This window comes from Haliotis asinina, chromosome 12, assembly GCF_037392515.1.
Source record: "Haliotis asinina isolate JCU_RB_2024 chromosome 12, JCU_Hal_asi_v2, whole genome shotgun sequence".
Classification (NCBI taxonomy): Eukaryota; Metazoa; Mollusca; class Gastropoda; order Lepetellida; family Haliotidae; genus Haliotis; species Haliotis asinina.
In genome coordinates, this window is record NC_090291.1 from 33,663,043 (window position 1) to 33,687,563 (window position 24,521).

The 24,521-nt window shown below is 36.9% G+C and overlaps 1 protein-coding gene across 1 annotated transcript in view; it reads right to left on the bottom strand.

Annotated features, from left to right (window-relative positions):
* The window catches only part of LOC137257988 (AP-1 complex subunit gamma-1-like), a 31,049-nt gene extending 11,685 nt beyond the window's left edge, over nucleotides 1-19,364 (bottom strand). The window contains exons 1-11 of the mRNA XM_067795513.1: nucleotides 19,180-19,364; nucleotides 16,361-16,577; nucleotides 15,734-15,858; nucleotides 14,984-15,125; nucleotides 14,512-14,608; nucleotides 12,592-12,668; nucleotides 4,263-4,358; nucleotides 1,956-2,036; nucleotides 1,711-1,809; nucleotides 546-601; nucleotides 247-360 (exon numbers count right to left, since the gene is read on the bottom strand). Coding sequence (XP_067651614.1) covers nucleotides 247-360; nucleotides 546-601; nucleotides 1,711-1,809; nucleotides 1,956-2,036; nucleotides 4,263-4,358; nucleotides 12,592-12,668; nucleotides 14,512-14,608; nucleotides 14,984-15,125; nucleotides 15,734-15,858; nucleotides 16,361-16,561 — 1,088 coding nt within the window. The 5' untranslated portion in view covers nucleotides 16,562-16,577; nucleotides 19,180-19,364. The remainder of the gene's footprint in view (nucleotides 1-246; nucleotides 361-545; nucleotides 602-1,710; nucleotides 1,810-1,955; nucleotides 2,037-4,262; nucleotides 4,359-12,591; nucleotides 12,669-14,511; nucleotides 14,609-14,983; nucleotides 15,126-15,733; nucleotides 15,859-16,360; nucleotides 16,578-19,179) is intronic.
* Nucleotides 19,365-24,521: the final 5,157 nt, after the last annotated feature.

Below are 24,521 nucleotides of genomic sequence, written 5' to 3' on the forward strand. Positions count from 1 at the left end.
CACACTAACAACATAACCAATGGGATACTACATTCCTAAGAAGTACAATATAGTGTGCATGACAATTATTAGCCAGTGAGGTTATAAGTGAAAACAGCCAACATGACAGCATTCATTATATCCTGTCACTCTTACTCAAATCTAAAACTTCAAACACTAATTCTCCAGTATACCCCATTTCCAAATCACAACTACGCATCCCATGTGTGCTGTAAAGTGTAAATGTTTTGATAATGTAAGACTTACCTTCTAATGGAGATATCTGGGTCTTTGAGGCAATCAACAATAGTTGTTCGATGTCTCTGTACTGCATTGTAATCAGCCTGCACGACTCTCAACAACGTATTGAGGGCAACATACCTACAAAACAAAACTGCATCATTTTAAGGATTGTCGACTGTCTATACAACATTTTAAAGATGAAGGAATAAAATGTATGGCTCCAAATAAACTGAATACATGACTACATAGTTATCGATCATAACAGTGGGTAACCTTTCTTTCATGGCATATATGCTGCATATGTTGACTAAATGTAAACTCACCTAATATTTTTATCATTATTTAGAAGGAACCTCCCCAGGATATTTACAGCAAGTACCTGCAACAAAGTAAAGATGGATACAACATAGATAAAGTCAACATAGACAAAAGTACAAACATGTTACATAAGAGAAATCAGCAAGCAAGACAGCTGACTTCAATAGAAAATACAGGTTTATTAGTTGAGGCAGGATACAAGTGAGACTGTCTTTTAAGTGTAAGAACAGATTCTCTGAAAGAATATTACTCAATCAACTACTCTAACGAACTGGTAAAATCTCATAATCGACGGTTGGTTCCTGACAACTGATAAATCATTGAAAATAATTGGTTAGCTAAATTCCCCTCATTTTTCAACTTAAGGCTGTTAATGCACAAAAATAAAGAAAAACATGAGTGTAATTTTTTCGTGGTTTGGGTTTTTTTCGTAAAAGTGAACAAAATGCACTTGCAAATTTCATATCCTCTGAGTTAGCAACATGATTTGCTGGAGTTTTGAAGATAAATTCAATCAGGACATGGAACGAGCTTGTAGTGCTTATGAAATGTAACTGGCAAAAACCAACCCTGTGAAAAATTTTAATGGAAAAAAATGTTCCAAACTTGCATGTGTTCAAAAACATGACTGATTGCTTGGTCGCTTAGTCATTGTGACCAATCTTTGATTATTACAATTCATTGAACTACTAATAGTAGCAACACAGGCTGGTTGTAAGAAGTGGGTAACTGAACGGACTGGATTGCCAGATAGAATTGTAAGCCATGGTGACATTATGCATGTTATAAAATGGGAACTGTGCTGATTGATGCTCAAGAAGATGATCACTGGATTTTAAGGAGTTTATTATTTTCAGACTGCTGTAATAAAGCAGGAATATTTTTGTTAGCAATGGTCAAGTAAATGAATGATGGAACAAACAAACACATGTACACAAAACCACTGAACAAATTTATTTTAAAAAACACACATAGAAAGGTTAACTGTTCTATGAGGAAATAACAATAACGAGCAAATGAACAATCAATGCAGTGTAATTACTTATCTTTGTACTGGCAACACTACTGCATTATATGGAATCTATATGGTACTGAGTTAGTACCTGATAACTCTGATGGACTTTATGCAAATTTTTTTTATAAAACACCAGGCAGAGATCCGGAACTTACCCTCAGTCCAGCTTCTGACTGGATGCCCATAATCGTCAGTACAATCTCGTACAGAATCGCGTGTCCCACATTCTTACTTGTATCTGTGTTTGTGGCAACCTTCAAGAAAATATTTAAATGTGTTAGCAATCAAAATATGAGCACATACACATACTGTATTGAAATGTTGTGGAATCTCAAAAAGGCATAAAAAAACATGAAATCTGTAAGCGTAAAGAGAACAATTGTTCTTGTTAACTTCTTACCTGTGCCAGAATATCATTCATTGTTTCACTGGCCTCTGTATCGTTTTTACCCAGAATTCTCAGCAAGCGCAATATTTTCACCTGCAACATAAGCAGAAAATGCATTAATAACTCATATTTTACAAAACACAAAGATTTGTGTAAAGGATGTATGATGATGGAACATGACAATTCTGAATTTGTGAATGGTGTGATGAAAAGATATTCAAAGTCTTCAACAATTAAAGTGACACACTGTACCATCACAGAGGTTGTGAACACCAAGAATCGCCTTTGCAGACCATTTACACATACTGAACCAGGTTAATGTAAAAACGAAATACGAACTTTTCATTAGTTCCTAAATATATACAGGGAGGTAAACATTTGGAAACATATTCTGGGCTAGCTTCCCTTTGATGATAAAAGCACAGGATTCAGGACCAATTTTATCCCATAATCTCAGAGGATGCTGGATTGGCTTGGATGTTGTACAACACAGCATTCAGCAATACTCCAACCATATGGCGGCAGTTTGAAAATTGTTTGGACCAGACAAACTAATGATCAACAGCATAAGCATTGATATATGCAGTTGGGATACGATGACAGGTGTAAATCAAGTCAGCGAGCCTGACCAACCAATCCTGTTAGTCGCCTCTAACAAAAGCATGGGTTGCTGAAGATAATTCTAACCAGGATCTTCATGTATCGTTCCCCCTAGGCACATTTAGGAGGGCGCAGCGCCCTGCCCTTTGATTTTTGCGCCCTGCCCTTTTTATTTTGCGCCCTGCCCTTTTCGCCTCAATCGCAGTCGTTTGCTACGACGCGTGTGTATTTTCCGGATTTTACCCAGGACGGAGTTCTCTCCCTTTCTTGAGGAGTCGCGATATTGTTTTTATAATGAATAAGAAATTGACATATAAACCATGGCAAAGTCAAAGGAGTTTAATTCGCCTTATGAATCACAATGCCTACCAAGGAAAGAATCAAGAGGAAAAGAGAAGAAGCGGTGAATGCTGATGCAAGGAAGTGTCGCCGACTGTTAGATTTCTTCGCTCCGAACCGGTATGTGCCTCTAAGTTCGTAATTTTTAAGCTGTTGATTTCCGATTCTTTTTCACATGCCTTTCATATAATACCTTTATTTGCTACAGACAATAATCTGTGGATTACACGGAATGTATTTTTGTGCGTTTAGGGACAGATATTCATACGACTGTGCCGTTTAGTTAAAATCTGTAACTCGAAAATGTCCGCCATTTTGAACCCATCGGCAATTTGAAACTGAACTTGTTTTATTTCGTTATTTGTCCTGGTAAATGAAATAGTTGAAACAGCTTACACACTGTTAAACCAGTTCTTTTAGTTTTGTGTTTAGTAGCGATTTCATTAAGAAGTATGTCTTGAAGGAATAAATCTTTTTCGATTTCAAACAATGGGAAGCCATACGCCATGTTGAAGCAGACAGAACTTACAGTAGATACTTACGTCCAGGCGAATGCTTGTTGGATATTGTAGTAAAAGTAGTCATGATATCAAATTTCACTATCTTAAAATATTTTTAACATGGTATTTTAACTTTGTATACTATTTTTCAGGCCGGAATTAGACGAGTCAGAGGTAGTTTCCTATGTCAACTCAAGGACACAGGAGTCAGAGGCAGTTATTCAAACAAAGAAGAAAGATGGTGGTCACAAAAGTGCATTTGACACAAATTGGCAGCAAAACCGGCCCTGGCTGAGGTACTCAGAAAATGACAAAATGAAGGGAAAGATGTTTTGTTCATTATGCTCCAAGTGGAATACCAAGGGCAGAAATGGATCTCAGGTTTGGACAGAGGTTGGATGCGAGACTGTCCGACTTGATAAGGTTTCCCTCCATGAGAATTCTCAAATGCATCGAGATGCTGTCCTTATGGAAAAGGATGACAAAGTGTCCATTGAAAACATTTTCTCAAGATACACAGAAAAGGAAAGTGCCGCACTGGAAGATGCACAGAAAGTACTGTTGTTTGTGTGTTTTGTGAAATTGTGAACAAATGTGGTAACAGATTAATGTCTTGAAATGCTTTTTTTCAAATTCTAATCTTAACGTACAAACTGAGGAGAGTAAAAACGAACTTTAGAATTCAACTTCATACACATTTTGTTATTTTTTCCAACATGCCCTTTTATGTCATGAAGTGCCCTTTTCCATGAATTTACCCTGCCCTTTTTGAACCCTAGGGGGAACACTATCATGGATTAGTCAGGAGAACACAAGGATGGAATATCTGGGACCTACTCTTTCCCACACCCAATACAGTCATTTGATGACAGCAACACACCTGCAGGTAGGGATCGCTGACTCCAGACACGTCGTGTTCTGGTGAGTAGCCTGCCATGATGAGGTTCTTCAGTATTCTGACTAGCTGTGGCACAAGCTGGAAGAAAATCAACACACGATAAACAACACAATCTACAACATCTGTACACTCATACCTAGGATTGCCATCTTCAAAACAGGATGTAGCTTTGTCTTAAGAACATTAAATCTTTGTGCAAAAAATACAAATCATACACAAACATAACTTTAATTAATGTCCAGAAATGCATGTAAAACTCTACAGCTGTCTAGAAGTAGAAATTAGCTCCCTGTATTTTCCTGGTTATTCACAATTTTGTGGGTGTGTCAAACAATTTTACTCAATTGTGCCCGCCTTAAAACTGAACACCATCATAGTGCCATGCATCAACATTTTTAATGACATCCAATTATAAAACGAGTGATCAATTTTCTAAATCTCCAAATATACTAAAAAGTCTTGAAAACAACTTATCATTTACAACATTTCACTAATCTGTTGGTGTGATCAGTTTGAGGTATTTACTTGAAGACCTGTCTGATTACTAACAATAACGTATATCTTGGGTATATAAGTGTGAACTCAGGATTTCAGCATCAAGAGCAGAAGCTCCAACCAACCACCTGAAGGGATAAGGAAGGTTCTCATATTTACAACTGAAGGTACAGTTCTCACAGGCATAATCAGAGCAAACACTGATTCGAACCAATGATCACTGCCTCTTCGACACAACCATATGCAATAAAATGTGATTCTTTTGTCCACTGGGTGACCTGTGCCCAAGAGTGTGTTGAAATAATCGTTGCTCTTGACATTATTTTTTGGCAGAAGATATAAAAAATGGACATTGTACCCTTGGAGCAAATTCAGACCATCTTGGGTGTGACAACCCCTAAGCTATCTCATATGTACAGAGAAACCTGCACCCCTAATACAGGGACTTGTCTGCAAGTACTACTAACAAACCTCTGCAAAAACCAGGTCTAATAACTACTCTGGCTGGTATGACTCTACCAGAGGAAAAAGAAAAACTAATCCCATCAAATCAATCTGGTTTTACAGTCATTCAAACTGAAATCAAAATGACTGCCAACAAGAACCTCCCCAACTTGAACAAAACAATACAGTAATGGTGTAAAATGTATGGTGTGGCGCATTTGGCATTGTGATTCAAACAGTAGCATTGTTGGGAAAAATTCTCAAACCAAAGCATCAGAACACATATTATTGCTACATGCATTATCTTGCAGAGCAATTACATGTGGAATCAATTTTAGCTCATATCCTTCCATACTGAATAACAGGCAACAGACTTCAACCATTTGCTGAAGACCTTTTAAATGAGTGGGTTGGTAAGTGAATGATGTTTTAGAAACATTCATTATCTTGACAGCTTACAGACATAATGTGGTAAGAGTCTTTGTACTGTTTTGTATATAATATATCATGGTAATGTCAACCTTTCCTGTCATTTTCATTATGTTGAATTTCTGGATGTGAAAAGGTTACACGTTATTTCTCTGAAGATAAAGATGAAATCTTATACGAGATAACCATTATATCAGAGCCATCTCTGATCTTGATGCCTAAACAGCTCGTGAAATATTCCAGTTTGAAACATTCATTTCTTAACAACTACATACTTATATGCACCACTACACCATAACTGCCATGGACTCCTATCATCAATAGTGTCATGTAACAAAGCCTGTTGTCCAATGTTAAGGCTGTGTGCAAGATGAAGCCCTTTCACCACATTATGCCTCATGCATAGCATACTACGAAAACAAAATTCATAAACATGCAAAAATAACTACAAAATGACCAAGTTTTATATTTTCCAAAACAAAGGAGTGATTCCTGAGTTAATTTGTACAGATGTATCTCGACTGTAATATCAGCTGTGGTGTGTTTAATGCTTAATTCTTCTAGTCTTGCATTCAATCATTGTAGTCATTGAAAGTTTGAATCTCTAAAAAACCAGAGTAAGCCTATCAAAAACATTCAGTAAGTGTAAGCATGAAAAAGGAGATAAAAGACCTTGCAATAATACTCAATGGTATATAATCACAATTAGGGTTAAGAATGAGTTCATAAATGCTTAAAATATTGATAATTATACAAAGATTTTACACTTCAGTTATATAGCATAATCAATGATTTTCTTGAAGCAACAGTTAATGTTGGAACCAACAAATACTGTCAGGAAAGTACACTGAACATGTTGACATTTTATTATGTTGGCATGGTGATAATGATGCAAACAAAGCATATCCCCTGCAACAGATGGCTCTGTATTGTATTGACCTCCAAGCACCATATTTTCAGCTTTGCACAATACCTTACATGTAATCTACATTTATTATGAACAAGCTTACTATAATGAACCATATTTTTTTTTTATCCTGTCACTCACTATATTTTAGGAAAAATGCCCAACAAATGAAAGTAGCAGTCCCTTCAATGTATTTCTCACATAAAAATCTACCGAAGTCAGATCACCCAACATTAACCAACTTTACTAAGTCTTTCCGACCAGTTCTATTGATCAACGCTTCTCACACACACCAGTTGCTGAACACTAGTTGCTGAATGACAAATGTTTGTCTGCTTGATTTTAGTTTACTCAGCAATATTCCAGCTACGTGGCAGTGGTCTGTTAATAATCAAGATTGGACCAGACAGTCCAGAGATCAACAGCAAGAGCATCAATCAACACTATTGGGATATGATGACATGTCAAACATGAGTGAGTCAATTTAGCTTTACACAGCTCTCAGCAATATTCCAGCTATATGGCAGTGGTCTGTAGATAGCTGAATCTGGACAAGAGCATCCACCTCCACATTTGAGAACCGATGACACGTGTCAACCAAGTCGGCAAGCCTGATCACCCAATCCTGTTGATCGCCTCATACGATAAAATCCCTGAGTAATTATTGTTACACAAAATTGATAAAAACTCTGGCTACATGAGGATATACCAACCAATGTATATGTTCTTAGACAGTACTTATCCACTGTTTTGATGTTATCTTGTTGACATCACCACCAAACAAAATACTCAGTAGGAATGACAATGTAAATTTAATTAGCACAGTTAAATAATATAACATAATTCATGAAATGTTAGTGTAAACAAAATAGCTAACAAGCCTTGAAGAAACTGGTATGTGAAGTGCATCTGGCTTTAGCTGTGGTAATGAAGCAGGTGACAGAGCAGGTGGGCATAAGCATTTCCTAGTGACACACATTTCTGCCATCATGGAACTTCCTCAAATCAGTTTTTCTTAGACTCACTTTTTTGGTAAATAAAACTACAACTCAAGAACTCCGATATGGTCTGACGGCCATTTTGGCATCATCTTACAAACAAAGTAGAACTCTTTTAGAGACAAAAACTCAGTCTTAGACAAAATGACACTCATGTCTGGCACAAACACATACACGCATTTTGTTCAACAAACACTGACAACATCTTGTGCAATAGTTCAGTGTACAAAGCAATTGTTTGCATTCCATATATGGCAAGTATTCACCATGAAGGTACAATTATCAATTTCAGGCAAGCCATATAGGGAAAATTAGTCTTTTACTGCAATTATTAGTTAACATGAATGCATATGTCCCAATATATATGATATAGTGAAAAATATTGTCAAAAATTTGTAAAATTATGTCTTTAGGAGACAACATGAGGATACTTAGTACTTCTGTAAAAGAAGACAATTTCAAATTGATATACTGCTCAACATTTGCTAAGGATCAAATAGGCATCTTTAGTGGTGTATCCCTTGGGGAATGTTGAGTAGTACATATACAGAAGACTGTCATTATGCCCATGAAACAGTGCAGAGGTGTTCATGTGAATCATGCTAAGTTCCACTGGGACATGTCAATGTCTGCCATCTTTCTCAAGGCGATGAATGGTTTCTTGGAAATTTTCTTGTTAAACCACTACCATAACTAATCAAAATAGCACAACATTTACACTACACAGAACCAAAACCCCAAAATAATCTATTAACTGCTGTATTAATGTTATTGTTAGTTTCCATAGCAACCCCTCTAAACTGCAGTGCTCCAGATAATGCTGTATCATGTGTATTTCTCTGGATTTCAAACATACAAAGAAATACTACACCCTTTTATGACAAACTTCTGCCACACTATGTATCTACTCTCAACTACTCTATATTTTATTACGCATTACATTTACTTTATTACTTTAAAACATGTCATTTGCATTAGTTGTACTGAAACGATTTTCTCCCTATCTTCCAATGTGATTGGTTAGTATCAAATAATAAACATGAAATTCTATGTCTTGGTTTTGTTCATTATTACTAGTAAAATCCAAAAATGCAATATATCATCTTTAATTACCTGATTTATAGTTAACAGATTTTTCCTAGCCAATTTGACATGCAAGTTAGATATTTTCAAGAAATAGTTACATAAATGACCAATCACAAGATCAATGATGTAGATCTGCAGGACAGTGTCCAGACATCTTTACTTGATTAAAATTAAATCTGCACAAAATATATTTTTCCATCACACAAATTGGTGTACATGTCAAATCTAAAACTGAGTGAGTGAGTGAGTTGTCTTTTACGCCGCACTCAGAAATATTCCAGTTATATGGCAGGGGTCAGTAAATAATCGAGTCTGGACCAGACAATCCAGTGACCAACAACATGAGCACTGACCTGCGCAGTTGGGAACTGATGACATGTGTCAATGAAGTCAGCGAGCCTGACCACCTGATCCCGTTAGTTGCCTCTTCCGACAAGCATAGTCGTCCTTTATGGCAAGCATCAATACACATAGCCATATAAAAAGTGGAAGCCTTGGGGGCATTTAAACATCAGAGTTAGTGCTGGTAATAAGGTTCCTCGACTATGAAAGTGTTGGTTTAAATCCAGGATGAGCAGTAAAGTACATTCTAATATGAAAACATATGTCTGATACATGTTTTGGAATGACCAGTCATGTATTTTGGTGGTTGAGAATTATCTGAAGCACTGTCGGCTGACAACACAAGTGCAATGTCAACATACAACATCAGCCACAAATTTTCATGTAAGGTTTATGAAATTAAACTTAAACATACAGACTAATAATCAATTCCATCTTTTGATTTATTTTCAAAAAATAAATCAATAAAAATCAAATTATAACAAGTCAGAATTTTTTCCCCAGAAAAAAAATAGGATGAAATTTCCATTTTTTTCTCAGACACAAACACTTCCATATGTGACATTTCCATTCCCAAATGAATGTACCTCACCACCCCCTTGTATAACAGGAAACGTACTTACATCATGTCTAGAGCCCTGTTAAGTACAGACAAAAGGTTATTTCATTTTACTGAAAGTAAGAAGCCATGAACATGACAAATGTTATTTCAGTATCAACCAATCAAATAGCTTGTTCATCAGGCATTCTATTAGACTGTAATGTCTGACAATCAAATAGTTGGTTTTAAGTTTGTATTATTTGCAGTGTTTCATACAAAAAATGCTAGGGTTGCACAGAATTAAAAATAACCAGTATACCTGTACATCACAATACACTTTTATAAGTACAGCAATATGTTTTAGGAGATAATCTATATGGTTTCAGTTAAAATCTACACATATTCTTATTAACAACAGATGTTTCCCTTCGTTATTTAGTGACAAAACTGCATCCTGCAATACTATGATTTGCATAATGAGGAAAATAGTATACATTGATATGCAAACTTATTTCTAAGATTACTGTTATCAGAACCATAACACATATGTTTAGGGACTTAAAATGTAGAAAATAGGATTGACATGCACAATTAGTGCCACTCACTGTCACTTAAGGTCCCAATATATCGTAATACGTATGGCAATGTGTTGGCGACAATTTGTTGGCGACACACAGCCCTATAAACACAATGTTTTGCGTGCATGTTTAGGACACATAGATTCTGATCTCCCTAATTTTTACAAGAGCCTTAAAACAGCGACATATATACAAAAAATAATTCTGAATGATTCAGGATTGCTATGAAGATTTCATGAGCAGGATTTGGACTACACATTTATAATTATATTGCTGCACACACTCATACAAAACCACCGCAAACACCAATTGCCAACAAATAGTTCATGCCATTCAAACTGGTTCTTCCATTCCTGCAACATAATTGTGTCTCACCAAACTAGGAGTACTAGTGACAGACAGGGACTGCCATTGTAGAATTTGTTCATAGCACTTCATGAGCTTATCAAAATATAAAAAAATAGTGTGACTTCTTTCCGTTTGAGACACACACACTACAATACATGTAATGACTGCATCACCAAGACATCAACAATATACAACAATGACTGCTCCCTCACACAGCTGTGGGCACACATGAAGTGAAAGCACTCAGCAAGCTAAGCACCTAGCATATCTAAGCTGGAGGAAATGACACAGAATGACATTTAATGATAAAGAATTTTTCAGAAGATTGGTTGTCAAAGTACTGTCATCATATTCCATAAACAGACCCATGCCTTTAAAAAAAAAATGCCTAACTTCCGTCATGTTTTAAAAGACTATTTTGCAGTCATGGTCACTACCTTGTTTATTCTCACATCCATACAATAAATAGAATACTGTACTTCATACAATTCCTTGACCTAAACACAAAACAACAAATCATGCAGTACAAAAAACCAGGTTAAGTATATTTTCATAAAATAGGATTCCAAAATAAACCAAAAGAAGTGACCTTCCATACGAAAACCACAAGGATTAAAAAAGGTTGCAATAGAAATTACTGACCCATACCCAAAAGAAAATAAACTGATCAGTAAAAGAGGCCATGCATTAGGCTAGAGCGAGCAAATTGAAGTGCTGCCACGCAATGGCTGCCATGTAATGGCTGCACTACCGTGGCACATGGCCACAACTGCAGCTTTCAAACATACCTCTTTCCCCTGGCAGAAGCATGGGAAAATAAACACAAAGCTCACATAGGAACAACCAAACATACAACAAAGTAATCATTTCTTTACATGGCGTCAATAAAAAAATCAACAAATTTATACTGTGTATTAAAAATGGTTGCTTAATATTGTTAATCAACCAGAATACTGTAATTTATGTTTTGAAATTTCTTTTGTTGGAATCTGACTTTTAATAAAAAAAATATTCTTTGGAATGATTTCAAAATAAATAAAAGTTAAACACGATGGACAAAGGACAAACTTTATATGGTTTTCAACAACTGAATTTCACATACATAAACAGTCATTAAACCTGCTGAACAAGTACGTACAACAGCGACCACATCTTAGTGCCATCTCATCTACTGAAGGTAAAAACGCCAGCTACCAAATTACCTTACAACTGTAAGGCAAAGTGGTATCCATTCACTGCACGTTAAACACACTACAACATGACACCCTTATCTAGCTATCTCGGACCATGACAAGCCACAACATTAAGAAAACTCCCGAAACAACATCAGCCACTCCCCGTACCCTCCCTCTAGCTCAGCTGAATAACTGCTCCACACTACTGCAAACACCTAAGTTCTTGCACTCACTGCCTACTCTTTATAACTCTGATAGCTCATACAGTTCCCATGGTAACATAAACACAGTAACCATGGCAACACAGGTTGATCAGCATGGGGAAAATCAATTCTATTACAAAACAGAAAATACAATCAACAGAAATAGTGCAAGTGCCCAATCAAAGGTTTACTTGGATAAACCATCTACAAGAGCTATTTTTACCAACAAATTCATGAGCATTGCCACATGCCCTTTTATGGATTAATTTGAATATTTTGCCACAAACGTATAAGCAAAACGAAGGGGTAAGGAAAAAGCCCTGAAACGTTATGAAAAGTACAGAAGTTGACATCCATAACATTTTGTCGTATAAATGTATAAACTGTTAAAACAAAGTTCTCAGTCTGCCTGACAATATTCTAACAAATCCCTTTTCAGATGAATGAAGCAAATCTGAGGGCCACCTCTAAGTGATGACGGAACCAGTAGTCTGTAAGTTAACAGTTGTTAAAGGGCTTGATGGTGCAAATCTGCTTCTGTAAACCTCACCCAAATTGTTTTCATACATAACATCCAAAACAATAACACCAAACGATAAACAGTAGGCATGCTGGATGTAATTCTGTAATAACAATGCATCATATTTACAGTTACATAGTTCACCATCTATGCCTTGTGGCAAGCAGACTGAAAGACTGACACCATGCAAGATATACTTTAAGCATTGAGAATGACGTATGACAAAAGGCCAGAGCAAGACCTACCTTCCTGAAGTGATGCAGGGTGTCTGGGCTTCTCTCACACATCTCTGTGATCAGACACACAGCTGTGAGCAGCACACCTGCAACACAAACACATCTCAGTGGTCACACAGGAGGCTGAGTACAGCACATCAGCACATCATCTCAAACTTTATCAGTCAAAAAACAAACTTAAATCTCAAAAGATCCCATTTCCAAAGACAAGCACTTTTTTCTGGTTGAGAACATGACCTGGGTGACATCAGCCTATAATATCTCTTCATGCTAAATAAGTTGCATTTTAAATTAGAGCTGTCTTGTAATTCTGACAAACTCAGAAACAGTTCTTCAAAGGTTACCATGGTTACAAATTTTTTATCAATACATACTGCATATCATTAAGTGCAAACTGAAAACAGATAACTGAGACCAGTGCCTGTTATATTCTCGCGAAATACGTAAAATGTGAAAATTTGTGTCATCCAATAGATTGCCAGCATGACAAAAGAGACCAACTACATATCCCAACGCAGCTGGTGTGAGACAAGTGAGAATCATTCTATGATCAAGTCTGTTTGCACTTTGAGTAGATCTTCCATTTCCTCAGCAAGCCATCTTTCCTCATGAAGAATTCTTAAGTGACTTGAGCTATGTAATAACCCCGAAAAAATGTTCAGTATAAATCTTAAAAAGGTAGAAATATTCTCTATCTATGACTGGGATGAAAATAATTATTGAACTGCTGATGTACCCTGGTACAGTGGCACTTGTAAAATCACTTGCTCTGATATTTTTTCCACTATACCTGCCAGTTTCCTTGTTGATTACTTAAATAAACAACAGAACTAACAGTGTAACGTCAACTGGACACTGGTACAGCAAGACATACAAATTAGCTTGCCTGACAGAAAAAAAGCCCACTAGACTGGGACATCAGGCAATGGGGTATTTCCATCCTGATATGGGTAACAACAAAGAGAAGGACTTCAGTTGTGTGTCATTATCAAGTGGTCAGCCAGGGCAGATCACACATTTGCAGTGATGCCAACTCCTAACTGATGCAATGGGAATCTGAGCTCCTAGAGGTAGGAAAGAATAAGGGATCCCTATAAATTGTTCCACTCAAGGAACAAAACGTTTAAATGCCATTAGACATAGTGATCCCAATAGAACTAAAACTGGTTTGTACTTGGCAGCAGTGTTTGTAAATGTTGCGAGAAAAAAATAAAAATTGCATGGAATCTAACAGGCAGCCAACACAAGTTCCCAATGACTTTCATGTGTACAAAATTTGATAACCTCTTTAAATAAAGTGTTACATTTAATCATCCTCATTTGATCCTAAAGTCAAAGATGATCCTGAGCCTCCAATAAGAAAGACTATCTACATCTTTCAAGATGATTCCGATAAATTCGGGATGGTTGGCATCTTTGCATTTGCATTTGCATGAGCTTCCAGTGGATGCCTTTAACAACAAAATACACGGGGTGTTACGGCAAGATGTTACAAATGGATGGCAAGTTGTTCCACACCATGATAAAAAGAACAAGAGAAAATGCATAACGAGACAGATAAGGTTTAGAATTCACAAACATCATTATCATCTGTATCTATAAGGATTGTGTTTGGGTAAACCTCAACTACCACGGGATGCACTCTCATTTCTTTTTTAATCAGTTTTTTAATGTTGAAATTATCACAAAGTCTGTAATGATCAATGGAACTAGCAGTATGTAGTTATCATCAACCCAACACTGATGCTAGCATTTAAATCACATTCAGATATGCCCAAGAGACACAGCAAATCAAACTGGCTTTTGAATACCAAAGGGTAGATAATTCTCAGAGGCAAGAGCAGGAAACCCACAAGTTAGTTCAAGTCTATCCAAAGTCCTGGATTCCAAGAGATAAAGAAAATGCAATACCATAAGCTGGTGCCTTACCATGATTCTTCTCATTGAGCAGTGAGCGTGTCGCAGGAATATACATCTCCATGAGATCAGGAACTTTCCGGATGATACGGAATGCACACAATATGGACTGCAATAACAAAATAAGAACTGAACAACTGTACAAATGTACAATACGAGCACAGACAAGTTACAGAACAACTCATTCAAATGAACCAATCTCAGTACACGAAATGACAGTTCCATTAACAAGGATGGCAGCAATAAAATCTATTTTCTGCTACAAACTTAATATTGTGTCATCGAATGAGGGTCTAGACAATTCACAGAATATATCGATTTGAAACAAAATCAAAGGAAATCCATGGATCAGCAAAAAATTGCCATCCCTTCATTAATCTCCATTCAGCAAGGCTAGAGAGCCACCCTCATGGAAATATTACTGTATACACTGAAAACAAGTAAATAAACAATAAGCAACAGTTTATCATCAGCTTAATTTTACCTTTTTCTTTATGTAGGCATTTGAAGATTTGATCATTTTCTCTATCTCTCCAGCTAAGTCTCTGCTCATTTCCACCGAGCATATTGAGCCCAACGTACAAAGGGCAAGGCTCTGAATGTACTGGGTTTGATGATTCAAGTCACTGGAACAAAACAAGTCACATGTCACATCCAGTTCAATGCTTTATCACTTGCTTATTAAAAGTTCCAAACATAAAGTGAGTGTATGAGTATAGCTTTACGCCACACTCAGCAATATTCCAGTTATTTGGCAGCAGTCTGTAAATAATTGAGTCTGAAGCAGATAATCCAGTGACCAACAGCATGAGCATCAATCTGCACATCTGGGAACCAATGATGTGTCAACCCAGTCAGCGAGCCTAACCTAATGCTAATCTGGGATAGAGTAACTTAGACCATTTGACTGAGTTCAAGACTAGTGAGTGAGTGAGTGAGTAAAGTTCTACGCAGCTCTAGGCAATATTCCAGCTAGATGGCAGCGGTCTGTAAATAACTGAGTCTGGACAAGACAATCCAGGGATCAACAGCATGGGCGCTCAATCTACACTACTGGAATACAATGACATGTCCATCAAGTCAAGCCTGACCACCGAACTCGTTATTTGCCTCTTGCAAAAACAATCTTGACCTGGATCTTCACACATCTCTTATAAACCAAAGTTTACTTCATCAGTGAAATGAAATGCTGAAATGCATAAACCACAAAAGCATGAGGACAGCAGCTACATACTTCTTAAGGGAGTTTGTGACAAGAAGGTGGACATCTTGTCTCTCATCCAGAAGCAACATGGCACCAAGGTACCCAATTCTTTTATCTGTGAAACGAGGTGAGGCAATCAGCTTCAGACATTCCAGCTGAAAAAACATGGCATGATAATGTTAAATTCATTTCACATTTAATTTCACTCATCGACAGACAAGTCAAAATATTTTTACACCAAGTAACAAGGAGAAAACAAAGTCATCAATATCCCCCTCAATGGTAGAATACACTTTATGAATATGTCAACATGTTATGATTATAAACTGTTTAGGGACTGTCGTTTCTTCATTATTGGAACAGATGGGAATAAAATCCTGTTCCCATGACCAAAGATTCAAGGTCAGAAATAAAACTGCATCTTCACTAGTTCGCCAAATGTATCTGTGACGAAAATGCCATCAACCATACAGTAAAACAGGTTGTCTATTAAGAAATGATTACTTAATTCTGAATATAACAAGTCTCAATCTGTATACAATCACACTCTTTAATACAATCTGAAAGCAATAATACAACATCACAAAAAACGTTTCCAAAAACTTCTACAAATATTACCCATTGCATTATTACACCATTCTCTATTAAAGATCTCACCTGGCCAAAGTGGGCTGGATATCCAAGCATGTGTATATAAAGTAGCTTGGCTACATTGCGGCACCTGTAGGTGTTGTCCTCGTCTCGGAAAGAATCTCGAATTGCAGCACATTCCTTGTTGACGACTGATCTCTCATCTGCAGCAGTACGGGCAGATCGGATTTCCCGTATAAGGTCTCGCAGCCGTTTGGGGGTCGGCATGGCTAGTGCCTAAACACTGAAAATATTGAAGATGATTCATAGTTATTAAATTTACAACATGAACAAAGTAACGATATTTACTTGTGAAACAAATAACTGTATTATACATCTATTATGCTGCATTTAGTTGGGGTCAGGTGAGGTTATACAATACCAGCCCACAAAGATTAAAGTACACTGAAAATAATGCCTATTCACATTTTAGGTTTGAAACCTAAAATGTATTTGGCATACAATCTATTTAGCACTTCATGTAAACAAGACAATCAATTCTTTAAATCATGAACTTTGTGTCTTACAACTAATTAAATGTGTCAGCTATAAGGCAGTGGTCTGTTAAAACACTGACAGAAAACTCAACCTTTTTCTTGTTCTAGTGAGTTTACTTTTATGCTGCACTTGACAATATTAGAGCTACATGGCAGTTGTCTGTAATTTAGTGTAAGTAACTGAGTCTAGATAATCCAGTGATCAGCATGAGCATCGATATGCGCAACTGGGAACCAATGACATGTCGATCAAGTCTGTGAGTCTAATCACCCGATCCTTCTAGTCACCCCTTATGACAGGCATCGTTGCCTTTTGTAGCAAGCATGGGTTGCTGAAGACCCATTCTACTCCAAATCTTCATGGGTCACTTCTTGTTTTACAACTAATCAGATATATTTTGGCTATACGGCATTGACCTGTACACGATCAAATTTGGACCACAACCAATGACTGATGTTATGAGCACATGTCGCTTGGCTCGACTAACCATTCTCAGAATCTGACCACCTAATAAAGTTTTCCAATATGAAGGTTGTGCTGGTGTCCTTAGGTTTGCTGCTGAAGCATTAGAATCTAGGGACCTCCATAATCTTTTAACACTGCATTTATTACATGAAAGATTAGCTTTCATGAATGTTACCAACAGCTGACCTATTAGGTCACCATAGTCAACCATAGCTCCTGATCAGCAGTAATAATAACAGCATCTGTTAACACAACACTCAACAAAATTACAGCTGCATCATTGAAGTCTGTAAATAACTGTGTTCGTATCAGGCAATCCGGTGATTGACAGCATCAACTGATGCAGGTAAGACAGAATGATATTAATCAACTAATGATCAATATTAAAAAAAGCCACAGAGCTTTACCCCTCTTATCTATTAAACACCAATTATGACCATCACTGGATTCAAATTCCAACGTATCCATCAAAGACAATTGTGTGTTTATCGTTGAGTCCATCGGGTTGAAAACAATATTAGCATTTCATAACAAGTTTCCACTCTGGTAACACATTTTCTCAAGTGATGATGCAATTTCACATCTGTCAGTTGAAACAGTAAAGAAGGCAAAATGCAGTATGTTGTGAGGTTTGATTGTACAATAGAGCAGTCATGATAATGCTCTTTATACAGCTGCCATTTTGTGTTGTGTCCCTCTCCATCCTCTCTTGCAATAAGAGTTTCCAAAAAATGTTCTCAAGAAAAGTGTATCTTTGTATATTTTCATTTGACTAGTACGAGCTGGAAAGCTGCTTCAGAATAGTGGCTGAAGTCAACGACTGCCATTGTCACATTTTCCTGTTTTCTGGAATTTGAAAAATAACATATAAAAATACCCACTGCTATGATTAGAATTTAGCAACTGAAAAAATAGTATTACATTATTCTATACATGTTAAAAATATGCTCATTGATGCTATTGGATGCATTTTCATGTGATACAATTAACATGATTAATGATAAGTGTATGCATAATTAGTTTATGTTGAAAAAAAACGTGAATGTCTACAATTTGACATAAACAGTCCATGCTGAATAATAGTTTTGACACAACTTTCAACAGTTAATGTATAATCATGGTCTTGTATCAATTATAACAAACAAATGAGAAACAGTCATCATTTGGACATCACAATCTTTCTCACAATAAATTCCATATGTAAGAAGTCTGTAAACATGGTAAATAGGAAGAAATACTACAATACCATCCTGCAAAAAATACATATCATGAGTCGGGTCTGAAGTTGAACTATTTCACATCTTGAAGTTTTTTTGTAATATCTGATATCATAAGGATCAGTCATATTTTCACCACTGATGTCAAACTGAAAAGAGGTACCATTGCGTATTTTAACAGAAGACTGCTACGTGATGAACAGAATCAGGACTTGAGTTATCAGTTGCATTAACCATGATCACCACCGATAACAACATTCCTCGAACAGGTGATTTTAAAGTTTCTCAAAATGCACTACTTTGAACTACTGACAGATGAATTAATGTCTGCACTCTAGAAATAGATATGATCAAATTGTATGATCTTATGTCAAGTTCCAATTTTCAAAAAGAGATTTGTACATATTTAATATTAATAATTCCGATCACATGCGTCAATGCTGAAAGAATCATACGGCAATGGCACACCGATCAAAATCATTGAAATGTAATCAGCTACATAGTAATTTTATCAGTGCAACTACTTGTTTTGTAATCAAATAAACAATAGCATATATAAGGATTCAATTGTTTGATGGTGAGTGACAGTTTTTTCACCTGCCATAATTTGTTGACTATTTAGCATACGAAGGAGGTGGGGACGGCTGCAAGCCGGTGTCATTTTACCTTGTAATAGTATGCGACAGATCTTCAGTGCCAACTTAAGGGTAAATTCTAATTATGTAGGTATAATCCAAAGGCACAAAGCGTCGAATAATTCTAAAAACCAACCGTAGAAGTGTGATACTATATTTTCTTATTCATTTACCACATTGCCTTCCTACAATATGGCGGTGCGTGATAAGATGTGAGGTGATCCGCGACATGAAAATAGTACCTAATTAAATTTGCATTTAATCCTGCTGCGGTTGTATGCTTACGTCCGGTTCTTCTCAGTTGCTCAGTACAAATATAGGTGGTACTTACAATATCTTATCTATCGGAATTAGGTTGTATTTCACGTTCGGCGAAATAATAACAAACCTGAAAATAGTGCACTACACCCGTGGCAAGTGGTTGTGACGTCACATCCGTGAATCTACGTATGGGCGACAACTCGAAATTGTGCGGCGGAATGCATTGCACACCACGATAAATAATACAACGAGCACATGGGTTGAAAGTCACCACACAAAGTTAAACTCCAAAGGCCAGTTAACTCAGCTACCGAAGTCATACAGCACAAACTAAGAAGGTTTCACAAAATTTATAAAAACACATCATTTAATTTCCGTATTTAATTTAATGCTTATTAGAGTGTAATAATTGAATTACCTTATTAAAATCTACCCTTTTAGTACTTGAACTGAAGGCCATGTGGTCAAGATTAGAACAGGTAATACAACAGTGCCATGGTGTGTAAAATAATACAATCATGTTAAGATAGGTTTTGCTCCAGCACTCGAAATTTTACAATTGGAGCTGGGCTGGAATACACTGGGATCTGCATCGATTATTAAATGAACACATTAGCAACATGTCGTATTCATCTTCAAGCGAGTTTAAAATACATTTGTCACAAATAGATTCGTCAAGTATGGGACCATTTTCTTTTAAAGATATGGTGGTGGTTGTGGTGGTGGTGGTGGAGGAGGGGGAGGGGAGGGTTGTACATTCAGGTAATGCGACTGTCATCGAAATTTGATAAACATTTGTTTTAGATCTGGGTTTTAGGCGCCACACGAAATATGCACTTCAGGTTCAGAAAGGGACTTAAATGTACTATTATTGACCATAAATGATGAGTTAATTGTCTTTACTTGTTACTTTCCCCCAGTATATTTCCCTGATTTAGATAGGTATACCAGTAAACCAACATTCCAAGCTGAGGAAAATACACCTGAATCTAAAATGACATTCCATATAAATGATCAGCAAGGGAAAGTAAATTATCAAACACTGTGAAGCTGTGAAGAATGTATTCTCATATCTGTTATTAACGAAAACAGACTAGCTGATGCAAGGAAATAGTCTACTAGACTAGTATCATTATTCTTAATAAAAGTAAAAGAATCATCATTATCCGCTGGCCTTCTTCCATTAACAATTTCCATTGTGATAATTTCAAGTCACATCTTGTTCATTCGTCGAATTTGCTTTACGCATTCATTAAAAGAGAGTCGTAGGGAGAGGGAATAGTATTCACACGATGCTATTTATAGTGACACGTTGTGTACACTCATTACAAAACAAATACGTTCACACCAATAGGTATCGTGGCCATCATTTGTTTACTGCATCGATTCCGAAATTTCGATCTTTAGAGAAGGACGACAGCAAAACACATCCTTAATAGATCACCCCCATAAGCCGCATGCAGTATAGTCTAGCTAAACAATTCCCAGGCAAACTGAAACATTGAAAAAGGTAACATACAGATAATAAATCTACACCTTCCTAATGAGGGCTCAGACTGACCAACCACAGCCTAAAGATTGGATCATAATTTCAATGTATTAGAAGATATTGCGTCTGAGATCGAACTTGAACCTGATTGAAAAAAAATCGGTTTAATAGGATCTGGTGCTTCTTAACTGGAGGTAGACATTAACTCATTACAATAACAAATAGAGCATATCTCACCTGGAGGCGAGACACTCAAAGGCCATTCACCATGTTAAGAAAACGTGTGTTTCACCTTGAGCTGTGACAATAAAACAGGAGAAATATTAATATATGCAGATCGTTATCAACCTCTGCAATGTCATTGCCGGAACAGGTTCAAACTGGGAAGGTCCAAATCCCGAAAAAAATGCTAGTCCACCCGGTACTGATAGGCATATGTATTGTTTTACAACTGAAGCTTAGAGCTTTCAAATGTTACCCGCATGTATGTACAAAGGAATTCAGAACTTTCTATGACCTCATCTGACACTACCACTGCCTTTCTACGGTAACTGGGGTATCAATGGGTGTGGACAGCAACCACAACTCATTCTTACAGTTCACCACGAACGCGGAGGGTCATATTTTCCCCGCTACTCGAAATATTCGGACAAGAGAAATACACCCCTAAGTCTACTGACCACGTTCTACACTGAGAAAGTCCAACGTAGCATGGTATTCTGTAGCAGTAATTAAGTTTTTAGTTCTTGAAGGAAACTCGACGAAGAACCTTGAAGAAAGGCTTTCAGCAGTTTATGGGAAGTCTCCTCCTTCATCTGCTACCATCAAACGATGGGTCGATGAATTTAAGCATGGTAGAGAGAGTCTTGAAAATAACCCCCTTCCAGGTCGCCCAACAACAAGCACTAGTCAGGAAAACATTGACAGAGTGCGTAGACTTGTGCTGGAAAATCGTCGAATCACACTCCACGAGTAAGAGGAGACCACAGGCATTTCACACGGATCCACCGAGACAATTCTTCATGAACATCTCGTCATGTCTAATGTGTGCGCAAGATGGGTGCCAAGAATGCTTACAGATGAAATGAAGCAAACAAGGGTCACCATAAGCAAAGTCCATGCTAACCAGATACAGCAAGAATCCAGAAGATTTTCACTTTAGGCTAGTAACCTGTGATGAAACCTGGATCCACCACTATGATCCTGAGAGAGCAAACAAGAATCCATGGAATGGAAACATGTCACTTCTCCCAGGAGCAAAACGTTCAAAGCCTCCAGATCAGTGCAGAAGGTAATGGCGACAGTCTTCTGGGATAGCAAAGGCGTCATCCACATAGATTACTTACCAAAAGGAAGTCAAGAACAATGAATGGGGAATATTACGCTAACTTGTTGAGGCAAGGGCGACAGTCAATCAAGGAGAAGCGCCGGGGCAAGATCAGACGTGGTATTCTTCTACATCAAGACAATGCTTCAGTACACACCTCTCGAGTTGCAGCCGCTGCTGTCCAGGAGTGCGGGTACGAAATCTTGCCGCATCCCCACTACTCCCCAAACCTGGCACCAAGTGATTACCATCTGTTCCCAAATCTCAAGAAACATTTGCGTGGTCGTAGATTTCAGGATGATAATGAGCATATTGCTGCTACTGAGGCTTGGTTTGAGGACCAAAATGGCCAAGGGGCGAGTATCAGGTGGACATAGAACATTTAATGAGCAAATAGTAGTGTATCTACTGTAAATGCATCTAAAATGTTAGCTACCTCACAATAAAAGAGACTTAACTGACACCTGGAGGTTTCCTTTCAAGAACCATAGATATGACAAGACGATTCTGTCTGGATATTGTATCTGCACTATCTAATTGACAATATGTCAAATGAAACATTAAGAGACTGAATCATGTCAATAACCATTAAAGTGAACACGAATGCATCTATCTTGAGTTAAGAATTAGTAGAACAACCGATTATGAAACGTGGTGCAGCGTCTGAAATGGAGACCAACCATTAACTAACCATTTCCTTGTAATAGACGAACTATGTATGAGACTCCATGTAAAATTACATGGAGATATATAATGTCAGATTCCTATCAGATAATGTAAATTAAAGTGAAATACTTTGGTGGTTTTAAAAAAGAAAATGGTAAGCGTTGACCGAAATTTTGTTATGACTTTCAAGACAGGAACCTTCTCGAGTCGACATAATTATACGCTATAAGAATCATTCAACACGTGATATTGACGCAAATACTACTTGCATATTGCTACCTTTAGGCGACTGGTATTGCTATTTGTAAACAGAAAAAGGGGAAAATGTTTCTTTTCAAGCACAAATGTCAAGAAAGATAATATTGGTGTTCCTAAACACCTTTTCACAATACATGTATCAAAGACATGATTTACTTGTTTTCACTACTGCAAGTAGACTGAAATCATAGAAATGATTCTTTTACAATTATAGACATTCTACAACATTCTTGTTTATCTTGTTTTAATAGTTGAAAGTGGTGACTTTAAATGGTTTTTCTTTGTCACAAAGTAGAATTTTTAGATTTCACTTTTTTTCATTTTCCTTTGGACATCTAAACCACTATAATGAGTTTATTTCGGCATAGTCGAAAATATGAAATTAAACTACAAAATATACAAACTTTACGGGTAACAACTTCTTTATTACGAGAGGGCGACATTTCGATATAGATTCTTGTAACGTTGTCAAGCAGGACATTACAAGAATCTGTTTTAAACCGTCTCGCAATAAAGAAGTTCTTATTCATAAAGTTTGTCAGTTTTGTACTCACACGTCACACACAGAAGACAATAAAACTCTTCTGAAAAAAGATGCATTTCACCTGAACATTAATGCATTTGACGATTTTATTCGTACTTTGCGTAAAGTTGTGTTGTTAAGCTTTTCTTTCTTTAAACTATTACCTTCTGACATATCTTTGATAATTTTAAGTAATTCGAAGGTTGGAGGGTAACGTATCGTTTGGCGTTTAGTTTATTGTATACCAGTAAAATTACTGCACGGTGATGTTCCTTTTAATTGACATTTTTCCAGAAAGTGTGGCATAGCAGATATCTGAACAAAATAAATAAGGCACTAAGTGGATTTGCATGGGAATTCAAAACGTCATACATTCGATATATGCTGATGGGCAAAAGAACCTTCGTCGGCGTTACCAACAGACTGGTCAGACCTCAGACAGACCTCAGACCCTGGATGACAACTGCGCAGGAAGACCACCACTTGAGGAAGTTAGAAATCGCGTCAACAGCACTCCTTCACCCAGTGAGTCGAATGACTGTGTCAAGGAGGCTACGGGCGTATGGAATCAATTTAAAGTGTTTCAGCAAGAACATTTCAAACCAAACCACAATATATTCAATGCTGGACTTTTTCGTATTTATATTAAAGTGTATATTTCCCAAAATGAACAAAATTAACACAATCCTGAATCAGAATAGCAGTGTTCATTTTACACAAATGAGTACGTGGCATAGTTTATATACAAATAATGTTAAGTATACATGTATGGCACCATACACGTACATGGTTTATATATAAGACTTAGTATGTACATATTTAACAGTAAATGACGAATAATGGTATTAA